A 22,148-nucleotide genomic window follows, 5' to 3' on the forward strand; every position below is an offset into this window, starting at 1 on the left:
TCAAATTTATATCTTAATAGAAAGCTCAATAGATTCATTCGATGAGAATTATATTCCTAGCTCTCAAGGGCTTCTAGCTTAACTGCAGATAAGGCGTAACTTTTTTATGCCTCAGTTTCTCAATCTATAAAATCTCTCTTCCTCCAGGCTTTAAAAGGATGCTCAGAGGTGTTATTGGAAGGAAGAACAAAGACGTGTGGTGTGGGACATAATGATTTCCTGGGAATGCAGAAATATTGATCTGTACAAACATGTAAAAGAGCCGGCAGAGAAACTGTCAAGTATCATACTAAAGAAAAGAAGAGGGAGAGACTAGGAAAGAAGACGGAAGTTTGAATGAATTGTGTCAGTAAGAAATCAGTATATTGTTCATTGGCTGGAGACATTTCTTGGTATGTGTGTTTGTAATATGTGTAAATAACATTCAGTATTAAATTGTAATAAAATTGTATGGGAAAGAAAAGACAGGTGAAGATGATTTGATATTTTAGAAGGCAATGAAATATTGATATGTAAAGCTGACAGCATAATTAGAATGATAAGAAAGATTCATGATATGATTGGGATGGTGGGAAGGGAGAGGAAAGAAGACAGATCTAGGTATTATAAAGGACTGAGGAGAAACAAAGTGATATGTGCATGTAGGAGCCACATAGCCATCAAAAGCAAGCTGAAGATTGTATGAATTATCAGATAAAAAAGGGGAAAAGTCACCACTACTGCAAAGTTAATAAGAGCCAAACAAGAAGGAAGAAGAAATGCCACTGTAATGGTTCGAACTATACATGTTTGACCAGTGATCTCACTTGAAGTACCTGTCAATCAGATGCCACTTAAACTACCAGAGTTCATCTCTAGCTCTCATTCTCTAGAACAGGGAAAAGAGGAGAGGATAGCAGTGTATGGGTTTAAATTCTGGGAGACAGGATGCTACTCTGTTTTCTATTTTGAATTTCACTAAACCTTTTTGTGAATTTTAGTAAGAATATTTCACTAAATCTTTCAGAGTCTGAGTTTCCTCCTCAGTAAATTTATAAAATTATTTGGTTCAAATTGACCAAGTCGGTTCTTTCTATTTTTTAATGTCTTAGGCTTTAAATAAGTATGGCTAAAGTAAAGCTATTTGAAATCACCACTCTGAAATACCTAGAGTACAGTAGCTAGCAACTAGAAGACTTTATCGGGCTTAAAATGAATGCCAGTTTTAAAATGAAGTAAAGAAATTCTGTCGTGTATTCAATTAATCATGTTGAGCTTCTACAAATGGCCGTGATTCATTTTGTCACTGTGGTAACAATGGCTTGCCTTGCAACCCAATTGCAAAGATTTAAAACAAAGCAAAACAAATTTGGCCTAAGATGAAAATCCTCATATGTCCCTGTACTCTAGAATCTGTTGTCAAGCAGATTCTCCCATCAGAAATACATGTTCTTTCAAGATGGCACCACAGTTTCTTAGCTATAATTTAATGAATCAGCTCTTTTTTAGGTAATCTAAATTTTCCATCTTCCAGAGTCAGTTCTGTCCATATAAATAGAAGGTAAGAAATATTTAAAAGCCCAGGCAAAGAAAAAAAACTAATGGTTCAAATATTATGCCACTCAATGAAAAACAAAAATTATCATCATGGCAATGTAATGACTGCAGTATTAGGAATTATACAGTAACCATACAGATAAAACTCAGAATTTTTAGAAAAAGTGTGTATGCACACACACACGTGTATAGATACATATACCAGCCCTGTATTAGATTTCTTAAGATCTCCATGTATGCATAGATTAATATAGTAAAAACAGGAAATTATATTCCCTTATGAAAGAAATACCCACTTTGCAAAACTTGACATAACCCCTTTAACTGTCAGGGAATTTAAAAGGTTCTTTTTTTTTGCCTTTTATTATAATTAAGACAAAACATGTTTTCATTTTAAGAGTCAGTGAGGAAGGGAGTAGTCTAGTATTTATAGAATAAAACCCTAATACTAGTAAGTAGATTGGTTTGGGGAATAACACAGCAGACACAATTACTAGGATTGTCTCTCTTCCCCTCTCTCAGGCTCCAGGATGAAACACAATCAATTAGCCCTCAACAGACTATGACCTTGAAGGCTATGGCTCTGTGCATAATACGCTGAAGATGCTGAGGCAGAGAGAAAAGGGGGAATCAAGTCCTGAAACCACTGAAGAGCATGTTTCAGACATGATAATGTAATTTGGAAATATATGCCGTGACAGCTCAGTGCATGTCAGAAACGTGTGCTGAAAGGGAATCTGGTTCTTTTGGTGACTAAGCAATGCTTTCTTAGTTGAAGAGGTAAAAGTGTAAGAGATTATTAAATGCCAATCTAATCCCAAACTTTCTTGTCTTTTTCTTTTTGGATTTCCTTTAGTTAATGGTGACCAGCTTTTTAAACAACAAAAGCAACCACTTATGAGTGTCTGGAAACAAAGCTCCTTAGATTGAGCCCTTTTCAAAAAAAAAAACTGACTTACGATTGTTAGGATACTATTATTTTTGTTGTTTTCAGGTACTAGTCCAACAAATTAACACAGAGTTTCCCACAGAGAAAACTCAATAGGGTATAGTGCTACCTGACTGTCTATCCCTAACTTTTCAGGAGAAAACTATTTCCCAGACTGCCCTTCCAGGCTTCCCTCCAGTGCACTTCAGGAAGCTGCAGCCCTGCATCTGGCCAGAACTGGCCACTGCGATGCTTTTAGGCAGCTGTAAATCTTTTCCACTCAATGCAAATGCCAGCAAATCAATGCTCTGGCTTGGGGGCGGCAGGAGGGGGGAAGAAAATGAAAAGAAAAGAAACAATATGGAATGTATAATCTATTAAAACACTTAGAAGAATTTGCCTTAAAAAATAATTTCTCAGACTGTCAACAACATACTTTTTGCTGGATGTTTCTTTGTTTGCTTGCTTTCCTCAGAGGACAGAAAATTACACAATTGAGTTGTAGAGTTTGCCAAGGGTCCTCTTTCTTGGGCTGGACAACTAAACCTACTCAGGCATATGTTAATTAAAGACTGAGGTTTAAAACCATAATGACAAAGAGGTAACCTTGTCTTTCTGGTGAATTCTGCTTCTCTTTGCAGGATCTGTACTTGGCTTTTTATAGCCTGTCATTTCATCTGGGTATTATTTGTCGGTCACTCTGCCAGGTGGGAAGAGGCAGTGATGTCTGTCAACCTTTAATGATGCTTCAGGGATTTGATAAAGATACAAAGCAGTGTCTGCAGAAAGGAGGTTCTTCCCTAATTACACCTGAAAAACAAGCCTCTTTTTTAAAAATAATCTTGGTCACTGAACTGCTGTGAGTGAAAGGATCCTGAATCACAAGCACAAATCAAGGTTTTCTGTGTTTCTGTAACCCACAGCTCTACCTCATACTGAACAAAATGTCTGGGAAAGATATTTTTTATTCTTCATTACCATTTAATGGGAAACAGCATGGAGTATATCATCACTGAAACCTCCCTCTCAACTCTGCTCTACATACACATTATTTACAATTCTCTGATCTTGTATTTTTTTCTACTAAGGAAGTATCTATCAATGGTTGAAAAGTGAAAGAAGATAGAGACACAAGAAATAAATGAGAAACATTTTTTTCCCCCAAAAGCTACAGAAAACTTGTTCCTTCTGTTTTGATGTTTAGAATGATCTGACTAGTCACGGTCTCATCCTTGTCAACTTTCTACTGGAAAGCACTGCCGTGAGCGGCCAGCACAAACAGTAGTGTTCTGTATTGTTTTAAGAGATTATTAAATGGGGCTGCTTCAACGTGTGAACATAACACATCTCAAAAAACTATATACCTTACTAAAGGATCTTGCACTTTTTAATGAATGCCAAGGAAGCTACTTAAACATTTGATTATAGAAGACAGAAGTCATTCGAGAAAATCCCTTCATGCAGAATAATACTGGCTCCTGAATAAAACACAGCTGCCCCTAATAAATACTCAGTAACCAGGACTACAACCTGGGCCGATAATAATAGTCAGATGCTGGTGAGAGCTGAGCACTGTACAGATCTAAAGACTTGGTACAATTTCAGGAAGAACCAATAAAAATACAAAGGTGGGGAGAAGTGGGTAAGGGAACAGGAAGAAGGGATGCAGAAAGGGAACAGACAGCTTGGGATTGCTGGGAGACACAGGGAATCACAAGGGGAGCAGAGGTGACGGGAAGGCTACATCACGATGGGAAAGGCACGACATCAGGCTCACTGGCCCAAGGATGGCACTTTGTTATAAAACATAAAGGATGGTCTGATGTTTTCATTTGAAGAGGTTTTAGAAATAAACTGAATTTAAACTGAATTCAAACATGACTTGCAGCCGCTGAAGTTTTGCAGCCCCCACCCCAGATCTGCCCATCTGGCTACAGGGAGCTGCCTTGAGGGCACTGATTCAAACCCGCAGTTTTACGAGACCTTTTTACTCAGCGCTTCCGTGCCACCCCCAGCATCCCGGTCACATGATCTGCTTAAACAACACCGGGCAAGTAAAATCCAACAAACGCCAACAGCTACAGGCTCTGCAGAACCCTGAGGACCTCAAGCCCACCCCTTGCCTTTATAACAGCACCTCTCTCTCTACTTACAAAGTTTAGGAGCAGTTTGGAGGTTAGTTTCTGTTGTTTGCGGTGGAGTTGCGGACTTGGGTGTTCTCACCTCAGGGTTCCGAGAGGGTGAAGGGAAAGCTGGTGCAGTGGGAGGCAGGAAAGAAAACGCAAAAATACGATTCTTCGGCGTTGGCGCCGCGGAAGGCGCAGAGGACATGACGGCACTGCCAACTTGCATTGTAACTTGCACCTCAGTTTCAGACTGGGCCCCAGAGACGAGCGAAGTGTACTCCTCAGAGGACACCCTCACAGCTGGGGCAGCTGTGGGATCCCGAGACATAACAGGGTCCTGGCCTAACCCCCCAGGGTCAAGGTGAGTCGGAGAGTCGTACTCAAATATCTTGTCCACAAACACCCACTTGAGGCCCGCGATGCAGAGGCAGAGGCTGATCAGGCACGCCAGAATGGGGACTATGCAGATTTTCTCGGAGTTGAGGCAGCCTCTCAGGCGCTCGGCCTCCAGGCAGACACAGCAGGGAACTGCCAGGCCCGCGAGTCCGGGGCTTCGCCCATCTTCAGTCTGGGGCTCTGGCATGTCTTCTGCTGCTGGAAGCCCGTCAAGAGATGGGTCTGCACTCAGCTGAGTGGAGGGGCTGGAGGACGGCTCGGCGGCTCCCTCCGACATGTCTGGGGAGTAAATCTCCATCGGCTCACCTCCAGAAGGCCTGGCCTCTCCCACGGTCCATTACCACGCAGGCCTTCCCCCAACCAAATGATACAGCATCTTCCAGGGGGAAATCGATAAGCCGTCCAAGTCCAAGGCCATTATCAGAAGCAAGAGGAGTTCAGGACGAAGGAAGGGGGTAAAAAAAACCTCTAGAAACTACCAAATAAAAGTATACGGCAATGCTTTACTGCTGTTTCTGGGCCACTTTGGCAGTTCTTTTAAATGCTTCTCCAAACCATCCCGGTTGGTCAAGGGCACAGGGGCCAAAATAGAAACCGTGCGGACTGACGGCCAATTAAGTAAACCAGTAGCCCAAACGGAAAGGCATGTTTCTCACCTCGAGCGTCTGAAGCTGGGGTCTGCTTAGGTGGAGAAAACCACTGTCATGCGGGAGAAGTAAGAGCAGAGGCAGGACGGGCGGCGGCGGCAGGAGCGGCAGCGGCGCCGGGAGCACCAGCATCCTGCTGCGGGAGCGCGGCGGCGGAAAGGGGCTGCATCCTCAGCGAGCAGCAGGTGCCTGCCCTCCGAGCATCGCGGCGAACGCGGGCCTCGCCGGGCGCAGGGGGGAGAGGGCGGCGACTCCGCGCCCCGCCCTGCCTCGTCCCCACCCCCCACCACTCCTCTTTGTCCTTCTGGGGCGCTCATGCACTTTCCGCCTCGGCGGCTCTCCCCCGCGTCGCCGTCTCCTCTCTGCCTGCCCTCCTCATCCAGAGACGCGCTCCCTCTCTTCTCCCTCTCCTCCTCCCTGCTCTGGAGCCCCCACCCTCTCCGCACACTCCAGGGCTGCCGGCTGGTCTGAGCGACACAGTACACCCAGCAACAGAGGGCTGCGAGTGACTTCCTATTTTATCCAATTAGAAGGAATAAAGGCCATCAAATCAAAGAGAAGCAGGCAGGCACCAGTTAAGCTTAGTGCCCGTGGCCCCCTCCCTTTTTCTTCCCTTCTCTTTTCCTCTCTACAAAAGCCACCCCTGTTTGCCTGCAGCCTTGCTGCCTCTTTCTCTTTCACCCACTGTTCGGTCAGAAAAAGCCAGCGATGGATGCTAGCAATCTAACAAAGCTGGGATGGGGCGGTGGATGTAGGTGGGACCTTATGGGTTGGACCTGAGGCTTGGCAAAGTCTGCTATCTGATTCCTCCCCAGAGAGGTAAGCTTTTCAACAGCAATTTCTTCCTGCCGGCTGCTGAGAGGTAGCATTCCTTCCCCTGCCCTCTAATAAGTTTTGCTCACCAAGAGGACCGTTATTACCTGATGTTCAACCAAGAGTTGGAACATTTTGTTTCTAACCATGGACAGCTCTGTCTTCGGTCCTTTCTGCAATGACTGTGGACGACTGCGACACACAGGGCCAAGGGCTGAGCCTGTGTTGCAGGAGGGAGGTGCTGGGGAGGAGAGCGGGCGACATCCATCCCTGCTCTGTCCCTTTTAAATTTCCACGTCCCTATTTCACGAACAGCAGCCCCAGCCTAACGTCAAACTAGTAAGAAACTCGGGTAAGTGATGAGCTAGGAAAGGAGCAAAGACTAACACTTCATTTTGAAATTAGCCTTCATTGTGACTCCACACTGTGGAGGTTTGAATTCCCAGGGTGCTGTAATACGGTCCACACGTCCTCAGCTATAACCATGCTGCAAGAATTAAGAAGGGTTTTCTATGAGAGCATGATGCCTTTTGGGTTAGGTTTCAGGAGCTTTCCCGTATAGACAGTTTCAGTGCTGATGATACTTACATGTATTTCCTTTTAAAACAGCAGTTATTAAAAGACCAGAAGAAATGCACTGTCCTTAATAGAAAACATGGGGTCCCCTGCACCTCCCGTCCATTGCATGACAGTGCTTACTCTATCCGACTGAACCTTTAATCCATGCTTCACTGGTACTGGACACCGAATGGTTTCCAAGGAACCATTTTGCTCACCTATGTCAATAGGAGTCTTAAAAACCCTCTCTAAAATCTATACTACATAACCATCATGAGTCCCAGAAGCAATACAATTTAAAGCTCAAGCCCTTAGACAATCTGTGTTAAGCACGTTATAGTTTGTACAGCACAATCTCCACGGCTTTGAAATATTTTTTAAACTTTAAGTGGGCATGAGATAAGAATGTTATCATTTCCTAAATGAAATCAGTCCATAAATGATTGAAAGAGTATCAATATCTTAAAATGTGTTTGCACTACTATAAATAACAGCAACAAAAGCCTGAACCAATTTGCATAATTGTAATTATGACTTTGACAAGCTTATGGAGAAGATGAGTTATCCTTAAGTTCACTTCTACATAACTTGTACTTACATATCAGTAACCAGTATTTTAAAATAATTCTTATGCCTACTTTCTAGCTTTCACTATTTGATTTTAAAGCAGTGAGAGTTTTCCTAGATATTTTAGCAATGGACAGATTTCATATCAAAGCAAATATATGTTGAAACACATACAGTATTCAGAGTTTTTAAGATTTTAATTATTAATATTCATGCAAATACTCAAAAACAATGTAAGCAAGTAAATGTTTAAGCTAAAGAGCGTAATTTGTAATTCCTTTAGAAATCACCCAGTTTAAATATATGGCACTTAACACCTCAGTCTGTCCCAAACATATACACTCATGAGAAATATTTCATTCACAGCCAAGGCCACCTAAATTTCAAAGACCAAAATGGGGTTCAGGGAGCCCAAGTCAGGCAGGTAAGAGAAGATTTCAAGAAAAGTAACTCATAGTTAAGAAAAGTGCTCCTTAACTGGTGCTGGTAACTACTTGTCTCACCTTAATCATCAAGAACAAATACATTCAGCAGACAAAGAAACTGGGCACTGCTCTAGTTTCATATTAAAGACACCCAACACTTTCAAAGGAAAAAGAATGTATTATACAAAGGCTAGAACAAAGCGTCAGAGACAGAAGCCTATGGGCTGTCACAGCTGGTCTTTCCTCTGGACCACACAAATCAGACTGTGGGATGTGTAGGTGGCCTCCCTGGAGATGTATACCGTGAACCTTGTGGCACTCTGGAGCTAAGCTCAGCTTGCAGGACCCAGCCTCCTATAAAGTTGTTTTCCCCCACATTGGAAAGTGAGTGTCACTGAGGAAGGGAGAACAGGAGGTAAAGAATAGAAGGAATTCTCCATTAGTTCTACCTAGAGACTAAGAGCCAGAAGTTGCCTTTAGCCCTTTATCAAATCCTCTATAGCAAAAAAGAAATGAGAAAGGGTGGTGCAAATGGGATTAGGGGACAGAATTTCCTTCTGATAAAATATACCCATTTGTGGGAAGAACTGCAAGGACGTACCATTTTAACCCTGTAGGCACCACTCCCAGTGAAGCCCAGGAACACACATATTTCCATATCCTCCTAAAAAATGAGCATGAGGCAAATTTTTACTACCTTCTTAAAACCACATTACCACCTCCTTCATTACAACAAAAGCTGCATTTAGTGGGCCCCACTTTTGTGCCAGATCCCTCTGTGTCTGCTAGGTTCATAACATACATTTTTTCTGATCTTCACAAACCCTGTACAGCACATATTACCTTAAAAATAAAGAAACAGACTCAGGCAGCTTGGGGGACTTACCCCTGGACACACAGCTAGATACAACAAGACCTTTTGGTGAATGGAAAGTTGGTAATAAACCAAAGTTTAATGATTTATCCTGTATCTCTTCTCTCTTCAACTAAACAGAGAAGTTCTCTGAGTGTAAACAAATCCATGTACTATATGATGTTCTTCTACATTATTCATAAGGCAAAATGAGGGAGATGGAACTCATTTCACGTCACTGGGCAGGTACTTTCTCCCCACTTGGAGGGGTGAATCAAGACCCTGATTATACTCTATTCTTATACAGTGAAAATTTTCTCAGAGAAGACAGTTTGACTCAATTTTAAGAATTATTTTGTGAGATGCTATATCAAATGTTTGATATTGACTCTGAGTTCTGTGTTCTTATTTTGTAGTAAGTTGATTCATTTTCTCTGGCATATTTTATTCTCTGGCATATTTTATTCTTTTTGAGTTTAGATCCTTTGTAGCTCAAGGTACAGTAAATGACCTCAAAGATGAGGATGGGACCATTTTATATAGAAAGACATTTTTATTAAGTGTGATAGTAGAATGAGTTTACTTTTCTAAAAACGTATGAATTGGTTTTAAGGGAACCTATGAATTGCTCATTCCCCACAAGTAAAATCATTTGGTATACACACCGTTTATTTTATTTTTAATTTTTCAAGTCACCTTTCTCTCAAAATTACACTGGACAGACATGTTTTGGAACCAGATGGAAATCGTGGTTGCACACCATTGTGATAAATGCCAATGAACTGTTCGCATTAAAATGGTTAATTTTATTTTATGTGAATTCCAACTCAATAAAAAGAAAATTATGCTGGACTCATATCATGGTTTCAGCTTCTCTGACATTTCATTTTAAAAGGAAAATATTATATCTGACCAGTTTTACTGGTAGACTGCACTAAAATAACGAGACTTTGTTATGTACAGAATGCCTGTTCTTCTAGGTCACGTGGCACTGAATCTCTGACACTCATTAATTAACCATGAACTCTGAACTGATGCTGATGAGGCAAAACTGTATCCTAAGGAACTCAAAGCGCAAATTAAGATATAATAAATTGGTATGTCATTGAGAATTTCAATTCAAAAGAAGTTTTATGAGAAAATGAGCATAGGTTTATAACTCTCTTATTTTATGTATTTAAAATATTATTTCTCCTTGCTTAGTTCCATCCCAATCTTCTATTTAAAATATACTAGAAATATGACCAAAGGCTGGCGGGAAAGTGGCAGTTATTCTGAACTATCTCTATTTTCTAAACAGTGTGCTTTGTATGAAATGTGGGATAAATTCACCACTGGAATATAAGTTCCATCAGAGCGGGCATGTGTGTGTGTGTTTCCATTGCTGTATCCCTTCTATCTAGAGCATGCCTGGCACACAGAGGGCATCAGTAAGTATTGCTGAATGAATGCGTCGATTGTCAACTCTACTAAAAAGGGAAGAATAAACTATGGGAAAATGTCTTACAGACATGGGTACTCCAGATAGAGTTTGACTTGTGTGAATAAATGCAAATAAGGTTAAATTACTCTGTGTATATCAATTATGGAAAGAAGTAAAACCAAAAGAAAAATTATCTTTATAATGACTACTCTGGTGTTATATGGATGGTTGGTCATTCATAATGCTTACTACAGCAATACGTGTTGGACTAATTACCTTAACAAATATCTTTGCTTTGTGTCACTAATATTCATGACTATAAATTAAATTCACAGCACAGAACAGCAGAGCTGAGAGAATTTCTGTTTGTCTTATCCTCAAGTCTTATGGCAAATGTAATAAAAACACAAGAGCTAATCTGTGCTTTTACAAGCATGTACATGTATGATCTTATTTTAAAAAAATAATAAAGGTGGTACTTTGGTACAGTAAGAGAAATTAAACATAGGAAGAAATACCTCTGGTAATCAAAAATAGTTTAATACAAGTTCAGTAAAGTTTACCAAAATGGAAGTAACTGAACTTGATTTATACTTAGGTCCTAGCTGCTGGCATAGGAGTCAGCTCACATGCAACTGAACTATCAACTGGTCCCCAGATTTACCCAGAAATGTAGTGTATGGCACATCATGTCACCTTTACAAATGCTTCAGAATTATGTTAATTTTATTTTTAAATCTTCTGCTTCAAATAGAAGCTGCTGCTCATGAGATGGTCCATGTGAATTATGTACAAGAGAGTTCCATCTACTCAGGAGACTGAAACATCATATAAAACCATGTGTAAAATAAACCTTCACAACTTACTTAGAATAAAGGGAGTTTGGGGAAAGGAATGATAAATATTCTACTTTTAAACATAGTCCAAATTTGTAAGTCTGAGAAGACTTCAGCCAGATGAAGCACTGTATAGTATACATTTTCCCTAGAGCCTGCACTGTTCTCTCTCCTTGCGGCTGATCAAAATGAAAATATAAAGTTGCACCAAAGGTAAAAAGGGAGGAATAAAAACATATGCAGTTTCCAGAACTGATCTGGCATTCCAAGTGAGCCGCCTCACCAACAATACTGCTATAAGTTCATAAGCCTTCTGATGCTCATAGAAGGGGAAGTATCCCATTTAAAATAAAATGCCAGCCTCATATTTTTCTGCTGTTTCTCATTCCCAGAGATGGAAACTTTTTCTGCATTGTTACAAGTTTTATTGTTTTAAAAATATGAATTTAAAAGGCATAAGACAAAAGTATCTTACGATTTGACCTCCAATGCAAAACCTATCATAAATCACACCATATGTCACTAGAGTCAAATCTGTTTAAGAATGACTTGCTTCTTTCCTTTTCTTTCTATTTCAAAAATTACCGGGAGTGAAAGGAATCAGCCTTAATGCAAAGATGAACTGTAATCTCAAGAATAATTAGATTTAAATTTTAAATAGACTGACTGTTAGCTTCGCCCATGAACTTTATTTTATTCAAGAAGGAAAATGTCCCAGGAGGTAAAAAATAATCTGCATGGAGTCACACCAAAATTGGCTTCAGAGTCAAGATTAGAATTCAGGACTATTGCTCCTCTCCTTTCAAATCATTTCTACAAAGGAGAGCTCTTTAGTAACCTTAGGGCCAGTGCAGATACAAAGGAACAGTAGAGGACGTGGTGGAGATTTTCTGTCACTACTGCCACGGAATGTCTCTACAGAAATAACTCACTTGGACCTTTCACTGTGAACATTACTACTTGCAAGTTTACCCTACTTAATGCTCCCATGACCACTTTTGGTCACAGCTGCTAAATATTCAGGCCCTTGTTCTGGAAGTTGAATATTCAGAGATCAATATTCATATTCATATTTGGACTCAGTTACTCAACAGCATTTTACCCATTAAGGGGACACATAGAAGGTGGGCCGTAGATAACTTTCACTGAGAACAGGTTGGAGAAAATAAATTAGTTAAAAAATGGAAACATGGCATGAGCTTTATGCTTCCACGGGTACAGAGAATACACAGACTCTAGGGGTGGGAGGGAGCTTATTTTCAGGGAAAAAGACTGTCACCTCAAAATAGTGATCTGCTTAACATAATTGCAATGCTTGAAAACCATCAAATATCAAGAATTGCTAATATCTGAGAACTGGTAGTCCAGGGTTAAAAACTCTTAATTTGGAGAGTTAGAAATCTAGGGTAGATGTCAGAAAAAGGAAAAAGCAGGCTACTGATGACTGAGTTATATTCTGAAATACAATGATGAGACAATCCCAGGGCCAAATATGATGACTCATTCCAGAGCAACCTATATTCTGTTTATTGGCATAATCCATCACCTCTATATTCTTTTAAAAATGTGATAAAACAAATATATCATGCATACTGGGGTCCTTGGGGGTAAAATGCACTCATGTATGCAATATACTTGAAATTGCGTCAAAAATAAAAAGTTAATGGGATAGACAAATGGGTAGATATTTGATAATGAAAACAGAACAAGTATTAACTATAAAATCTAAGTGGTGGGTATAAATAAGCTACTGTACAAGTCATTCAACTTTTCTGTACATTGGAAAACTCCATAATAAAATGCTGGAAGAAATTTTTAGACTATTAGAAGATTTTTTTCATGGCTGTTTCTGTCCACCATAAAGGACAGGGAACCCAGCTTAATATACTGTAGTAAATTTTATTATAAAAACCCCTGAGTCTATGCCAAACCAAATAATCCCCCAATACCACATTCAGCAACCTGCCCTTGGTATGACTTCCCTTCCTCCAATGTATGCCCCCTTTTCACATACCTGCACCTACTACTTGTACTTAAAGGAATTGATTTTTAAGATGAATTTCAAAGTTACATCAAGAACATAAGAGTCATATAATTCAAGTCATCATCTAATGGCAATGAAGTATCTTTATACGACAAACCATTGGTTGCTACAGAAAATCTAGGAGCCTTTCCTCACCCCTCCCCCATTTATTGAGAAGGGATTTTTCTTAATGCTATACTTCAGTCACTAGGGAATTGGAACATCTATGAATAACATGATCAGGGATGCTGTAAAGTTCACTCTACTGACAAAATCAGAAGGGCTACACACAGTAAGCTTCATTCTATTAGGAAAAAACAGTATCCTTTTATTGTTAACAACACTACCATCCTGAATATATTTTTTTCAGTGGTCACCGGTCAGCAGACACTCTAAAACCAAAGGCTCTGATGTGGAGACTGGGCTTCTCCTCTGCTGTATGTCCCATCCAGTTGCACATAAAGATATTTTCTAAAACTATTAAATATTTATGATGCAGTACAAAACCCCTCTAAAAGCATCTGTATATAACTAAATCATGTCATTGACGGCAAGGGGCATGCAGAGCAATTTAACCCAGCAGGAAAAGTACTTCTTTTACATATCATTGCAGTGCAGAGAGTTTCCACCATATGCTTCTATCTGCCACCACATACCTCCCATTGAAGGAAAGGCTTAACTTAAACGGTTCAAATGGCTTTTAGACAGGCTTCTCAAATGATACATAAATCTTTTGAAGTGTTTCTCAAAAATTCTTCCTGGAGGCTTTGCCGTGACTCTGTCACTAGAGGTCAGACAAATATCCTATCCGCAAGTTGTCTCCTTCAACCGAAGTTAAATACCTGGATTTAGCCTCATCTTTTTCTTCTAGCATGTCTTTCCAAATGTTTACTACTGTAGGTCTGTTACTTACTGATACTAAAGTCATCCAAAAGGTATCCATGTTTAAGTGGACTCCCCACACTCTTCCCTTTCACCCACAAAAAGACTCCAAGGAAAATGAATGAGTATATCAAACATTAAATTATTGTTAACTATTCACACCCTTAAAATCAAAGGACCTATTAAGAGAAGTACTCCTATTAAAGCAGTTTGCCAAGGTACCTAAGCATTTGGTGATGCAAAAAAAAAAGCAAAGAGATCTCTGAAATTAAAGAAAACTTCAGTGGGAAGGTAAGACATTTTCAGGTATCTCAGGCTCAGAACTAGCTGTACTCCCAGGGACAGGCCGTTTTAAAATAATCTGTGGCTGGGAAACAATGTGTTGAACGGGTTGAACAGGTACAAAAATAATTATTTTACTGATATGTATGCTGTCAAAATATCAGGGCTAAATGCTTGAGGTGTTTAACTCAAAATGAAAAGACATTACAGCAATTCAGCCAGCATAGAGCAACTGATCAGGAAACTTGCTGTTCAGCATTTGAACTAACTTCTTTTGAGAGTCTGGCATGTAAAAATGAACAACTTCAAGATAACCTGCTTTCCAGAAGCAGTACATTTCAGAGTTTCAGGTCACTGTATTATATACAATAAAAATAGCTACCATTTCTAATTTCATTTATCTAGCTATCCATCCACTCATTCATACAATAAATTTTTACTGAGTGGCTACTTATGTCCCAGGCATTGTGCTGGGGCTTCTAGATTTGACAGCAGGAAGGTAAGTTCCATCCTACAGTCTCTTCCATCTATCTCTTTGGAATAGTTAGAGGTTATTTGCCTAGAGAGAAGGAATGATTCAAATTTTCAGAGTAGTGAGTCTGAGTCACCTTGGAAAACAGAAGAGAAGGCTGACTGACAAAACAGAGGCAGGTCAGACATTGTGGCCAGGAGTGTGTATACATGAGTCTTTTCTTATTTATAATCCTCATTACCACACTCCTTATTTCTCCTTTAGAGAATTATGTTTTGAGGGGTGTGCCAATGGAAGAAGAATTAAAAAAAAAAAGGTCATCAGTAACATAAAAGATCATTTTTATGTGAAGTTTTGTAGTACTTGAAGCCAGACAAGAGTTGGGAGGAGGAAGGAGGAATAAGAACAAAAATGAGAATGATACTGCGTATGTTCATGTATGTAGCACAGTTCCCACTTCAGACAGATTTACTTCTCAGATCAGTGCGCCATTTCCCAACACCAGATTTTAAATTTGCAGCATTAGGTGGTCCACTTAATTATGCTCTGTGGCTTAACTCTGGCCAGAATGATACCAACCCATTTAAAGGATGTTGCCAGTAAGTACATGAATCAAAAAATATTAACAACATACTAAACGAAGTGACATCCCCTCTGTTCCATCTTGTTCATATTCCTTTCAATATGAACAAGATGAGGGAAGCAGACGGGCCATGATCCCAGAGTTCAGCAGGAGAATTTTCTCTCTTTCTCTCTTTTAATTTTTTTAAAGAAATTAAATCAGTATTTGAAAACATTGTGCAATGACAGCAAGTTAAAAATTATTCATGCTCCAGCAAAAAGGGAAGGTTTGGTCTTTAGTTAATGCCTCTTCTGCCACAGATTTTCCCATATGTTTTTTAAAATATGTGGTTTTTCCAGATACAGTTGTGTTGTTGTCCCTGGATGCCTTTGGTAACTGTTCGTTCATTCACTCATTCATTAATTTTTTAGTGAGTGCCTAGTGTGTATGAGGCTCTACACAGGAGTGAGAGAAAAGGGAGGCGTGAGACTGCAGTGTTTCCTGCTTCCGTGGTGTAACATTCTATAGAGGACTTAGTTGTCCCAATCCCAGTCTGGCACAAATGCAAATACTTTGGCAGTGAGAGTCCACAGTCTTATAATTCTTTCTATTTGTGTGGTGGACCTATTATGGAGTAATAAAATAAAAAAAAAATAATAAGAAGAAAGAGCCTGTCAGGAAATACTGTTTATTGTATATGCATGTCTAAGTACCCAAGATTTTCCTTCACTCAGGATCCAGTTATGAACCCGTTTTCATCTGAGAGGGTTTTGTTCTGACTATTGACAGAAGCAGAGTGCAGAGACTCACTTCCAGAGGGCACCATGCCTAGGCAAGAAGCCTTTGGATGTACAGATAATTAGAGGCAGAAAAACATAATCCAACATCTATGCCCATCCTCAGTAACCATCAACACAAAACACCCACTGAAACAGACAAGGCTATAGTAGTTATTTGATGGTTGGTTGATTTTTTAAAAAAAGCATTATCTTGATTTTTGGTGAATAGATTAAAATAAATCAATCACATAAAGTATTAACATAATTTTTTTCTTATTTTGGTTAATAGAAGACATCTTATTTAGTGTGATGCCAATGCAGAGTTCTAAAGTATGATTAGCCAAGTTTCCTGAATTATTAAGGAAATGTTTAAATTTTACAGAAATTCTGATGCTTCAAAATAGATAGAAACTATACTCAGAGAAAAATTATGTTATATACATAGAGAGGTATGATGATTTAAAAATTGGTTGCTTGTAGAAACTAGGCTAATCAGTAAGAAGCTTAACATGATTTAAAGAAATATCATATTATACATTTGGACTAATGTTACTTCTAGTAAATACCTAGGGTTGTATCATCACTGACATGGCAAAGGCTAAAGATGACCAAGTAAGCTTCACTATTAAAGTTATAAGCTATCATCTTCATAAACAGATAGCTCTTCAGATAAGAACTGATGGTGATTAAAGGATTCAATAATAAAATGTTAACATCTTTTATCAAGTGAAAAACATGATTTTCCCTTATTTTGATTAGTTCTGATGAAAATATACAAGGCTCTAATGTAACCTACTTCTCATTCAATATCTAAGTCAATTTGAATTTTTCATCTTTATAACATAATTTTAGTGCTGAACACTGTAATTAAGAATGACATGTCCAATGAAGGAAAAGATAAATACTGGAATACTGTCCTTTATTATATTATAAATACTATAAAATATATTTACTTTATATTGACATTATCGAAAGGTGCATTTTAAAGGATATTGCTTAAACAATTTTCATTTTAAAAATGTCTCATATTCAAATGGTAATATCTCTGATGCTCCAAAATTAATTTTTAATTTCATAAGTTTATAAACACCCAGAAGTTACAAGTATGATATTCATTACTCACTTTTCCTTCTTTATTTCAAATTCAATAGTGTTATATTGTCAAGCTACCTGGAGCATTAGGCATTAACTTTAACCAATATTGTATTATCATTCTTAAGGATATGTGGGCATCCAAAAAAATCAATGAACTGTACAAACTAAAAGAGGTTTTAAAAATGAGGAGTAAATTAAATCTAAATGTGGGCATTAGAGTTTCAAAAGGTCCTAGATTAATATTAAAAGCACTTTTCCTGTTGAATTAAGCATGCAGTTTAGTCAGCAAAGATATTCTTTTTATATGTTTCGTTTATATCTATTGTAAGTATTGTAAGCATCCCACTAGCATTAGGCCAGTGATTAATGCAGATATGATGGCGTCAGGTTCTAATCAGTGATAATAACTGCCTACACTTATTTCCCCAACAGTGCATCTCCCAACTTGTGTACCCTGACTAACAAAGACATGCCTACCAAAGTCTAAGGGTTCAAGTAGTTACAGGAAACAAGATGCATTATTTATAAGGATGCAGAGGCTAGAAAGTTCAGCTACTCCACTCTCCCTAGCAGTAGTAGACTCTAAGCTTTTGGCAATAGGAGCCTTGCCAGTGCATTAGAAGATGAGATAGAGGGGATCCCTGCCAAATAAAATAGCTAAGTAATAACAAATGTTAAAGAAGAGCCTTGGGGGATGGAGGGAGTCCTGAGCTCACTGCTGAAGCACAATTCAGATCACCAAGCTTTTGCAGTTAATTCAGAAAGTAGAGTTCTAATCCCAATTAATTCTTTGTATCTTATCTTTCTTGAGTGCTTGCTTTTTAATTACAGTTATACATTCTTTTTAAAAATGTTGTTATAGTATCTGTATATAAAGGAGAAAATTACAACTGGTAAAATAGGTATGGTGCACATATCCGATTTCAAGTATAATTAATATATTTGTATGTAATACATATATATAACATATATATGTTATATATATAATATATGTGTACGTGATCATACGTTATAATGTATATAATGTACTTGTACTGTCCACCCTGTTTAAAAATCCGTGTCACTGTTTTAGTGATCCAGTACATACGGGTATTTTCCCCTTTGATTTCAAAGGAAAACAAATCTCGCCACAAAGAAGCCACAATTTCTTATTCTTGATGTGTTCAAAACTGATATATTGCTACAGACAGACACCTGTCATAGCTTTAAGTAGGTTTTGAGATAGTGCCATTCAAGATCCATTTTCTGTTTAATCATTGTTAGTCATTTGGAATTTAGACTACAGTACAACAAAGGCTACATGCTTTAAATGTTAACAACAGTAAGGAATGTCAATGCCAATTTGCCTGGCGGGTGGGGGGGAACCCTAAGAACTGATAAAATAAGCCAATCTGAACACACACACTGAGGAAAACTTACTGTAGGGATTGTTAAAACTGAATAACCTTTCATTTTAAACAAAATTTAAATTTAAATAGAAAGCTATTTCATTCTGAACTCAAAACTGATAGGAAAATTACCATAAAAATCAAGGAGGTAGTTGAGGCTACAATAGCACAAGTTATACTTATTCTTTTCGTTGAATAACCTGAGTTTCAGATATTAATGCATATTCCTATTTATCTACTATAACATGCTGATCATTCTCCCTCTATCCAAAATGTGTGTGTACAAGAGGATGGAGGGGGAGAGGTTTATGATATTCCTTCCAAATTATCCAAGTACCAAACACACATAATTTGTTACCTAAAACCTTCTAGTTTTAATGACCTTTATCACAGTAAATATGCATATATATTTCTGTACCTTGCCCAGGAATCTTGATTCATACAATTTCTTGGTCCAAATTAACCTTCTTAGGGGCAAACACACCATTTTAAAAAGTAGCTCCGATTATTAAATGCCCTTCAGTGCAGTATGAGAGAGGCCACAGAGGAGCCCTTTAAGGGTTTTTCTTTCACCCTCTATGCAACGGTCAGTGGGTGAAAAAAACAGGATATGGAGTCAGTGAGGCTTATATGTAATCTGCCACCACCTGTCACATGATCTACTGAGTTGTCTGAGCCTCTCAGTTTCTTCATCTATATAACAGGACTAACAACATCTATTCTCAGATGAAAGTCCCTGACACATGGTAGGTGTGCATTAAAACATATTATTATTACTTTATTATTTTTATTATTTTTTTTACTTTATTATTTTTAATGATAATACAAGAAAAATCAACTTTACTAATGCTATGGTGGCATTCCATTATTCTCAAACAAGTGACTCTTCAGCACCACAGCGAGAAACAGCGCCCAACCACAACCAGTTCATATGCAGATTTCAGACCATCTGTAATAATCCCATTGAAAGTGAAACAGATTCTTCTAAAACACTACGTAAACAAGCATTTAACATAAAATGAAGAGAACTACCTAATCTAAAATCCAAAAATAAATTTAGTAGAAGCATACAGACTGTAAAATACTTCTCGAAATGTTTAAAGAAGTTCTCTAGTGAATATTGTTTGAGGCAATGTTATTTTTTTAACCTCTAATTTAAAAATATTTAAACACATGTTTTCATGATCTAAAGTTTAGGTGGTTTTCCTGTAACTACATGTGTGTACAACTCTGAAGGATGATGATAATCTAACTAAAAGAAAAGCACCTGAATGTTAATGTTTATACCCAATAATAAATACCTCCTGGGAACAAGGATAGTGGTATGTTATGGGAATGGAAACACAAGTAAACCAAAATTCCTTCTTACAAGACCTTATATTCTTTTTGGGAACGGATAAGCACACCTGTGTCGATAATAAGAGGTATGCTTGTTTGAAGCAAGAGCTATGAGCCCACCAAAAAAGAACTACCAGGGGTGGAAGATAATTTAACCTCTCAGTATAAATAGAATAATAAAGAGTTTGCATCTACTCCTTGATTGGACAATTATTATTATTATTATATTTTTTACAATGTCAGAGCATGATTTAAACAACATATTCAGGTCTGCACTTCTAAAAAAAAGAGGAAGAAGGGGAGTTACATTTTGAAAATTCCCACAGCTGATCCTTCTTCCTGAAGACCCTCAGACCTATCAGAAAAAGCTCTGATTAGACTCACTCCTCAATGCACTTTTTACTCCAAAGGCCACAGCCAATGCTCTAAAAACTTTTTAAAAATGAGCAGCAAGTTTTACTATAATATTTGGTTCTGTGGGTACTCATGTAGGGGAGCTTATGTTTCATTTTTATGTTCACTAAGATAAGCAGTTTTAAACCTCAGTCCCTTTTACCTGCACTGTAAAAAAACATTTTAAAGGTTCCAATAAACCGCTGATGTGCCCTGGAGTTCCCTATTTCTCTCCTATAGCTTATCTTACTTTCCCACAGCCTCATTTGCACATACACAGTCATTCTCCTGCTCTTATAATCTAGTCATCCTAAAACATACTCAAGGACTCTTTGTGTGGTTTATTTTTTCACAGATAACTTGAGGAAAGTCTGTACAAGGATGCATTTCTTCTTTGGAGCATTAAACATATGAAGAAAGTAAGAATCTGCCATGAGGATGGGAGAAAAAAACCATCTGGATCAAATAAAGGGAAATGTACAACATTTGTAAAAATGTGTTATGGCCACTTAAATAACTTTTTCTCAGATACATTTAAGGTTATTCCTCTCCATATTCATTTCATATCACATTTTTTAATAAAAATATTCCTGTTTGACAAGATGGGTTCCTCCTAGTACATTCCATCAGAGGTTCGATGTATTAGACTTCATGGCTGTTTTTTTTCTGGAATAAATGCAGCAACTTCCTTCTTATATCTTTGTAGACTGAGAGGTATAAATAACTATGATCTGTTCTCAAAGGCACCTCATTTGTTGATGACATGGATTTTTATAGGTTGATTAAATAGGTAGATTTCTGAATTAAAATGAGAACACATCTATATAAAACATTATGAAATAACATTTAATACAGTGTCTCTTGCAGAAATTTTCAGAATATATCTTAGTTGCCACACGGGGAATTTGTAGTTGAAAACTCTATCAATAGAAAGAAGCCCCTTGTCAATTAATCACTGCTCTTAATAAATGAATTTTAAGAAAACTGAGAGAGGAATTATAAAGGAAAATTTTGCTTTTCAATATTTAATCATTTTAATTAATTTACTACTTTAATTATATGTCACTCATTTATAATATAACTAGACATACATTTTCAAGTTTACCACTTCTCCCACCTGTAAGTCAATTCAGTGGCCTTTAGAAAATAGAAATTAAAAATAAAAAGTTTGCCTAAAACTTGCTTTCAGGCAAATAAAATTGTTCAAGAAATTACAATCTTTTCATATACATTTCCAGGTAATCTAATTGAAAATATCTCCTCAGACATATAGTGTATCTTTGTAAGTCCATCTTTGTATCATGGGTTAAGTTTCTGATAATCAGCAGTAATTCAATTTACCATACTGTGATTATGCTCCTTCAAAATTCCAGTTAAATTTCTAAATCCTTTAAAACTCCCCAAACTACTTTCAAAACCCAACTTAGTGTGAATTAATATCTGCTACTTCTTAATCTTAATCTTTGGTAAATTACAGATTTTTACCATCTTTTTAAGCGGAATAAGTTTCAGGATTCTGATTTCTTGATAAAATGATAGAGCTTTACATATGAAGTAGAAACAACAATTGCCTACTTTAAAAATAGACAACAGTTAAAAAGAACTCACTACCCAGTATTTCCTTTTTAATCACATACTACAGAGTGGATAAATGTATTCTATCTTAAGCAATATTACCTAAAAAACAACTCAGTTTAGAAGTCTGCCCCCCACAGTTTTTACTTTGTATTATGATTATGTATCATTACATGTAATTAGCACAATTAACCACAATTAACTTTTTACTTTACTCCAAACTCCTTCAGCCCAAAGACCATTCTCTATTC

The 22,148-nt window shown here is 37.8% G+C and overlaps 2 protein-coding genes across 12 annotated transcripts in view; both read right to left on the minus strand.

The window, feature by feature from the left end:
• NRG1 (neuregulin 1) overlaps nucleotides 1–22,148 on the minus strand; it is a 988,266-nt gene that overhangs the window by 108,418 nt on the left and 857,700 nt on the right. For 5 of the 11 annotated variants that reach the window (XM_017641514.3, XM_017641512.3, XM_017641513.3 and 2 more), the window contains exon 1: nucleotides 4,618–5,289. The exons of the other annotated variants lie outside the window; for them this stretch is intronic. In XM_017641514.3, coding sequence (XP_017497003.3) covers nucleotides 4,618–5,284 — 667 coding nt within the window. In that variant the 5' untranslated portion in view covers nucleotides 5,285–5,289. Of the gene's footprint in view, nucleotides 1–4,617; nucleotides 5,290–22,148 lie in introns of those variants that run through there. 11 annotated transcript variants of the gene reach the window in all.
• LOC140845208 (uncharacterized) lies at nucleotides 5,589–6,187 on the minus strand. Its single transcript, XM_073219034.1, has one exon. It carries the CDS (start codon nucleotides 5,763–5,765, stop codon nucleotides 5,601–5,603), a length of 165 nt encoding a protein of 54 aa, XP_073075135.1. The 5' UTR covers nucleotides 5,766–6,187; the 3' UTR covers nucleotides 5,589–5,600.

This window comes from Manis javanica, chromosome 12, assembly GCF_040802235.1.
Source record: "Manis javanica isolate MJ-LG chromosome 12, MJ_LKY, whole genome shotgun sequence".
NCBI classification, from domain to species: domain Eukaryota; kingdom Metazoa; phylum Chordata; class Mammalia; order Pholidota; family Manidae; genus Manis; species Manis javanica.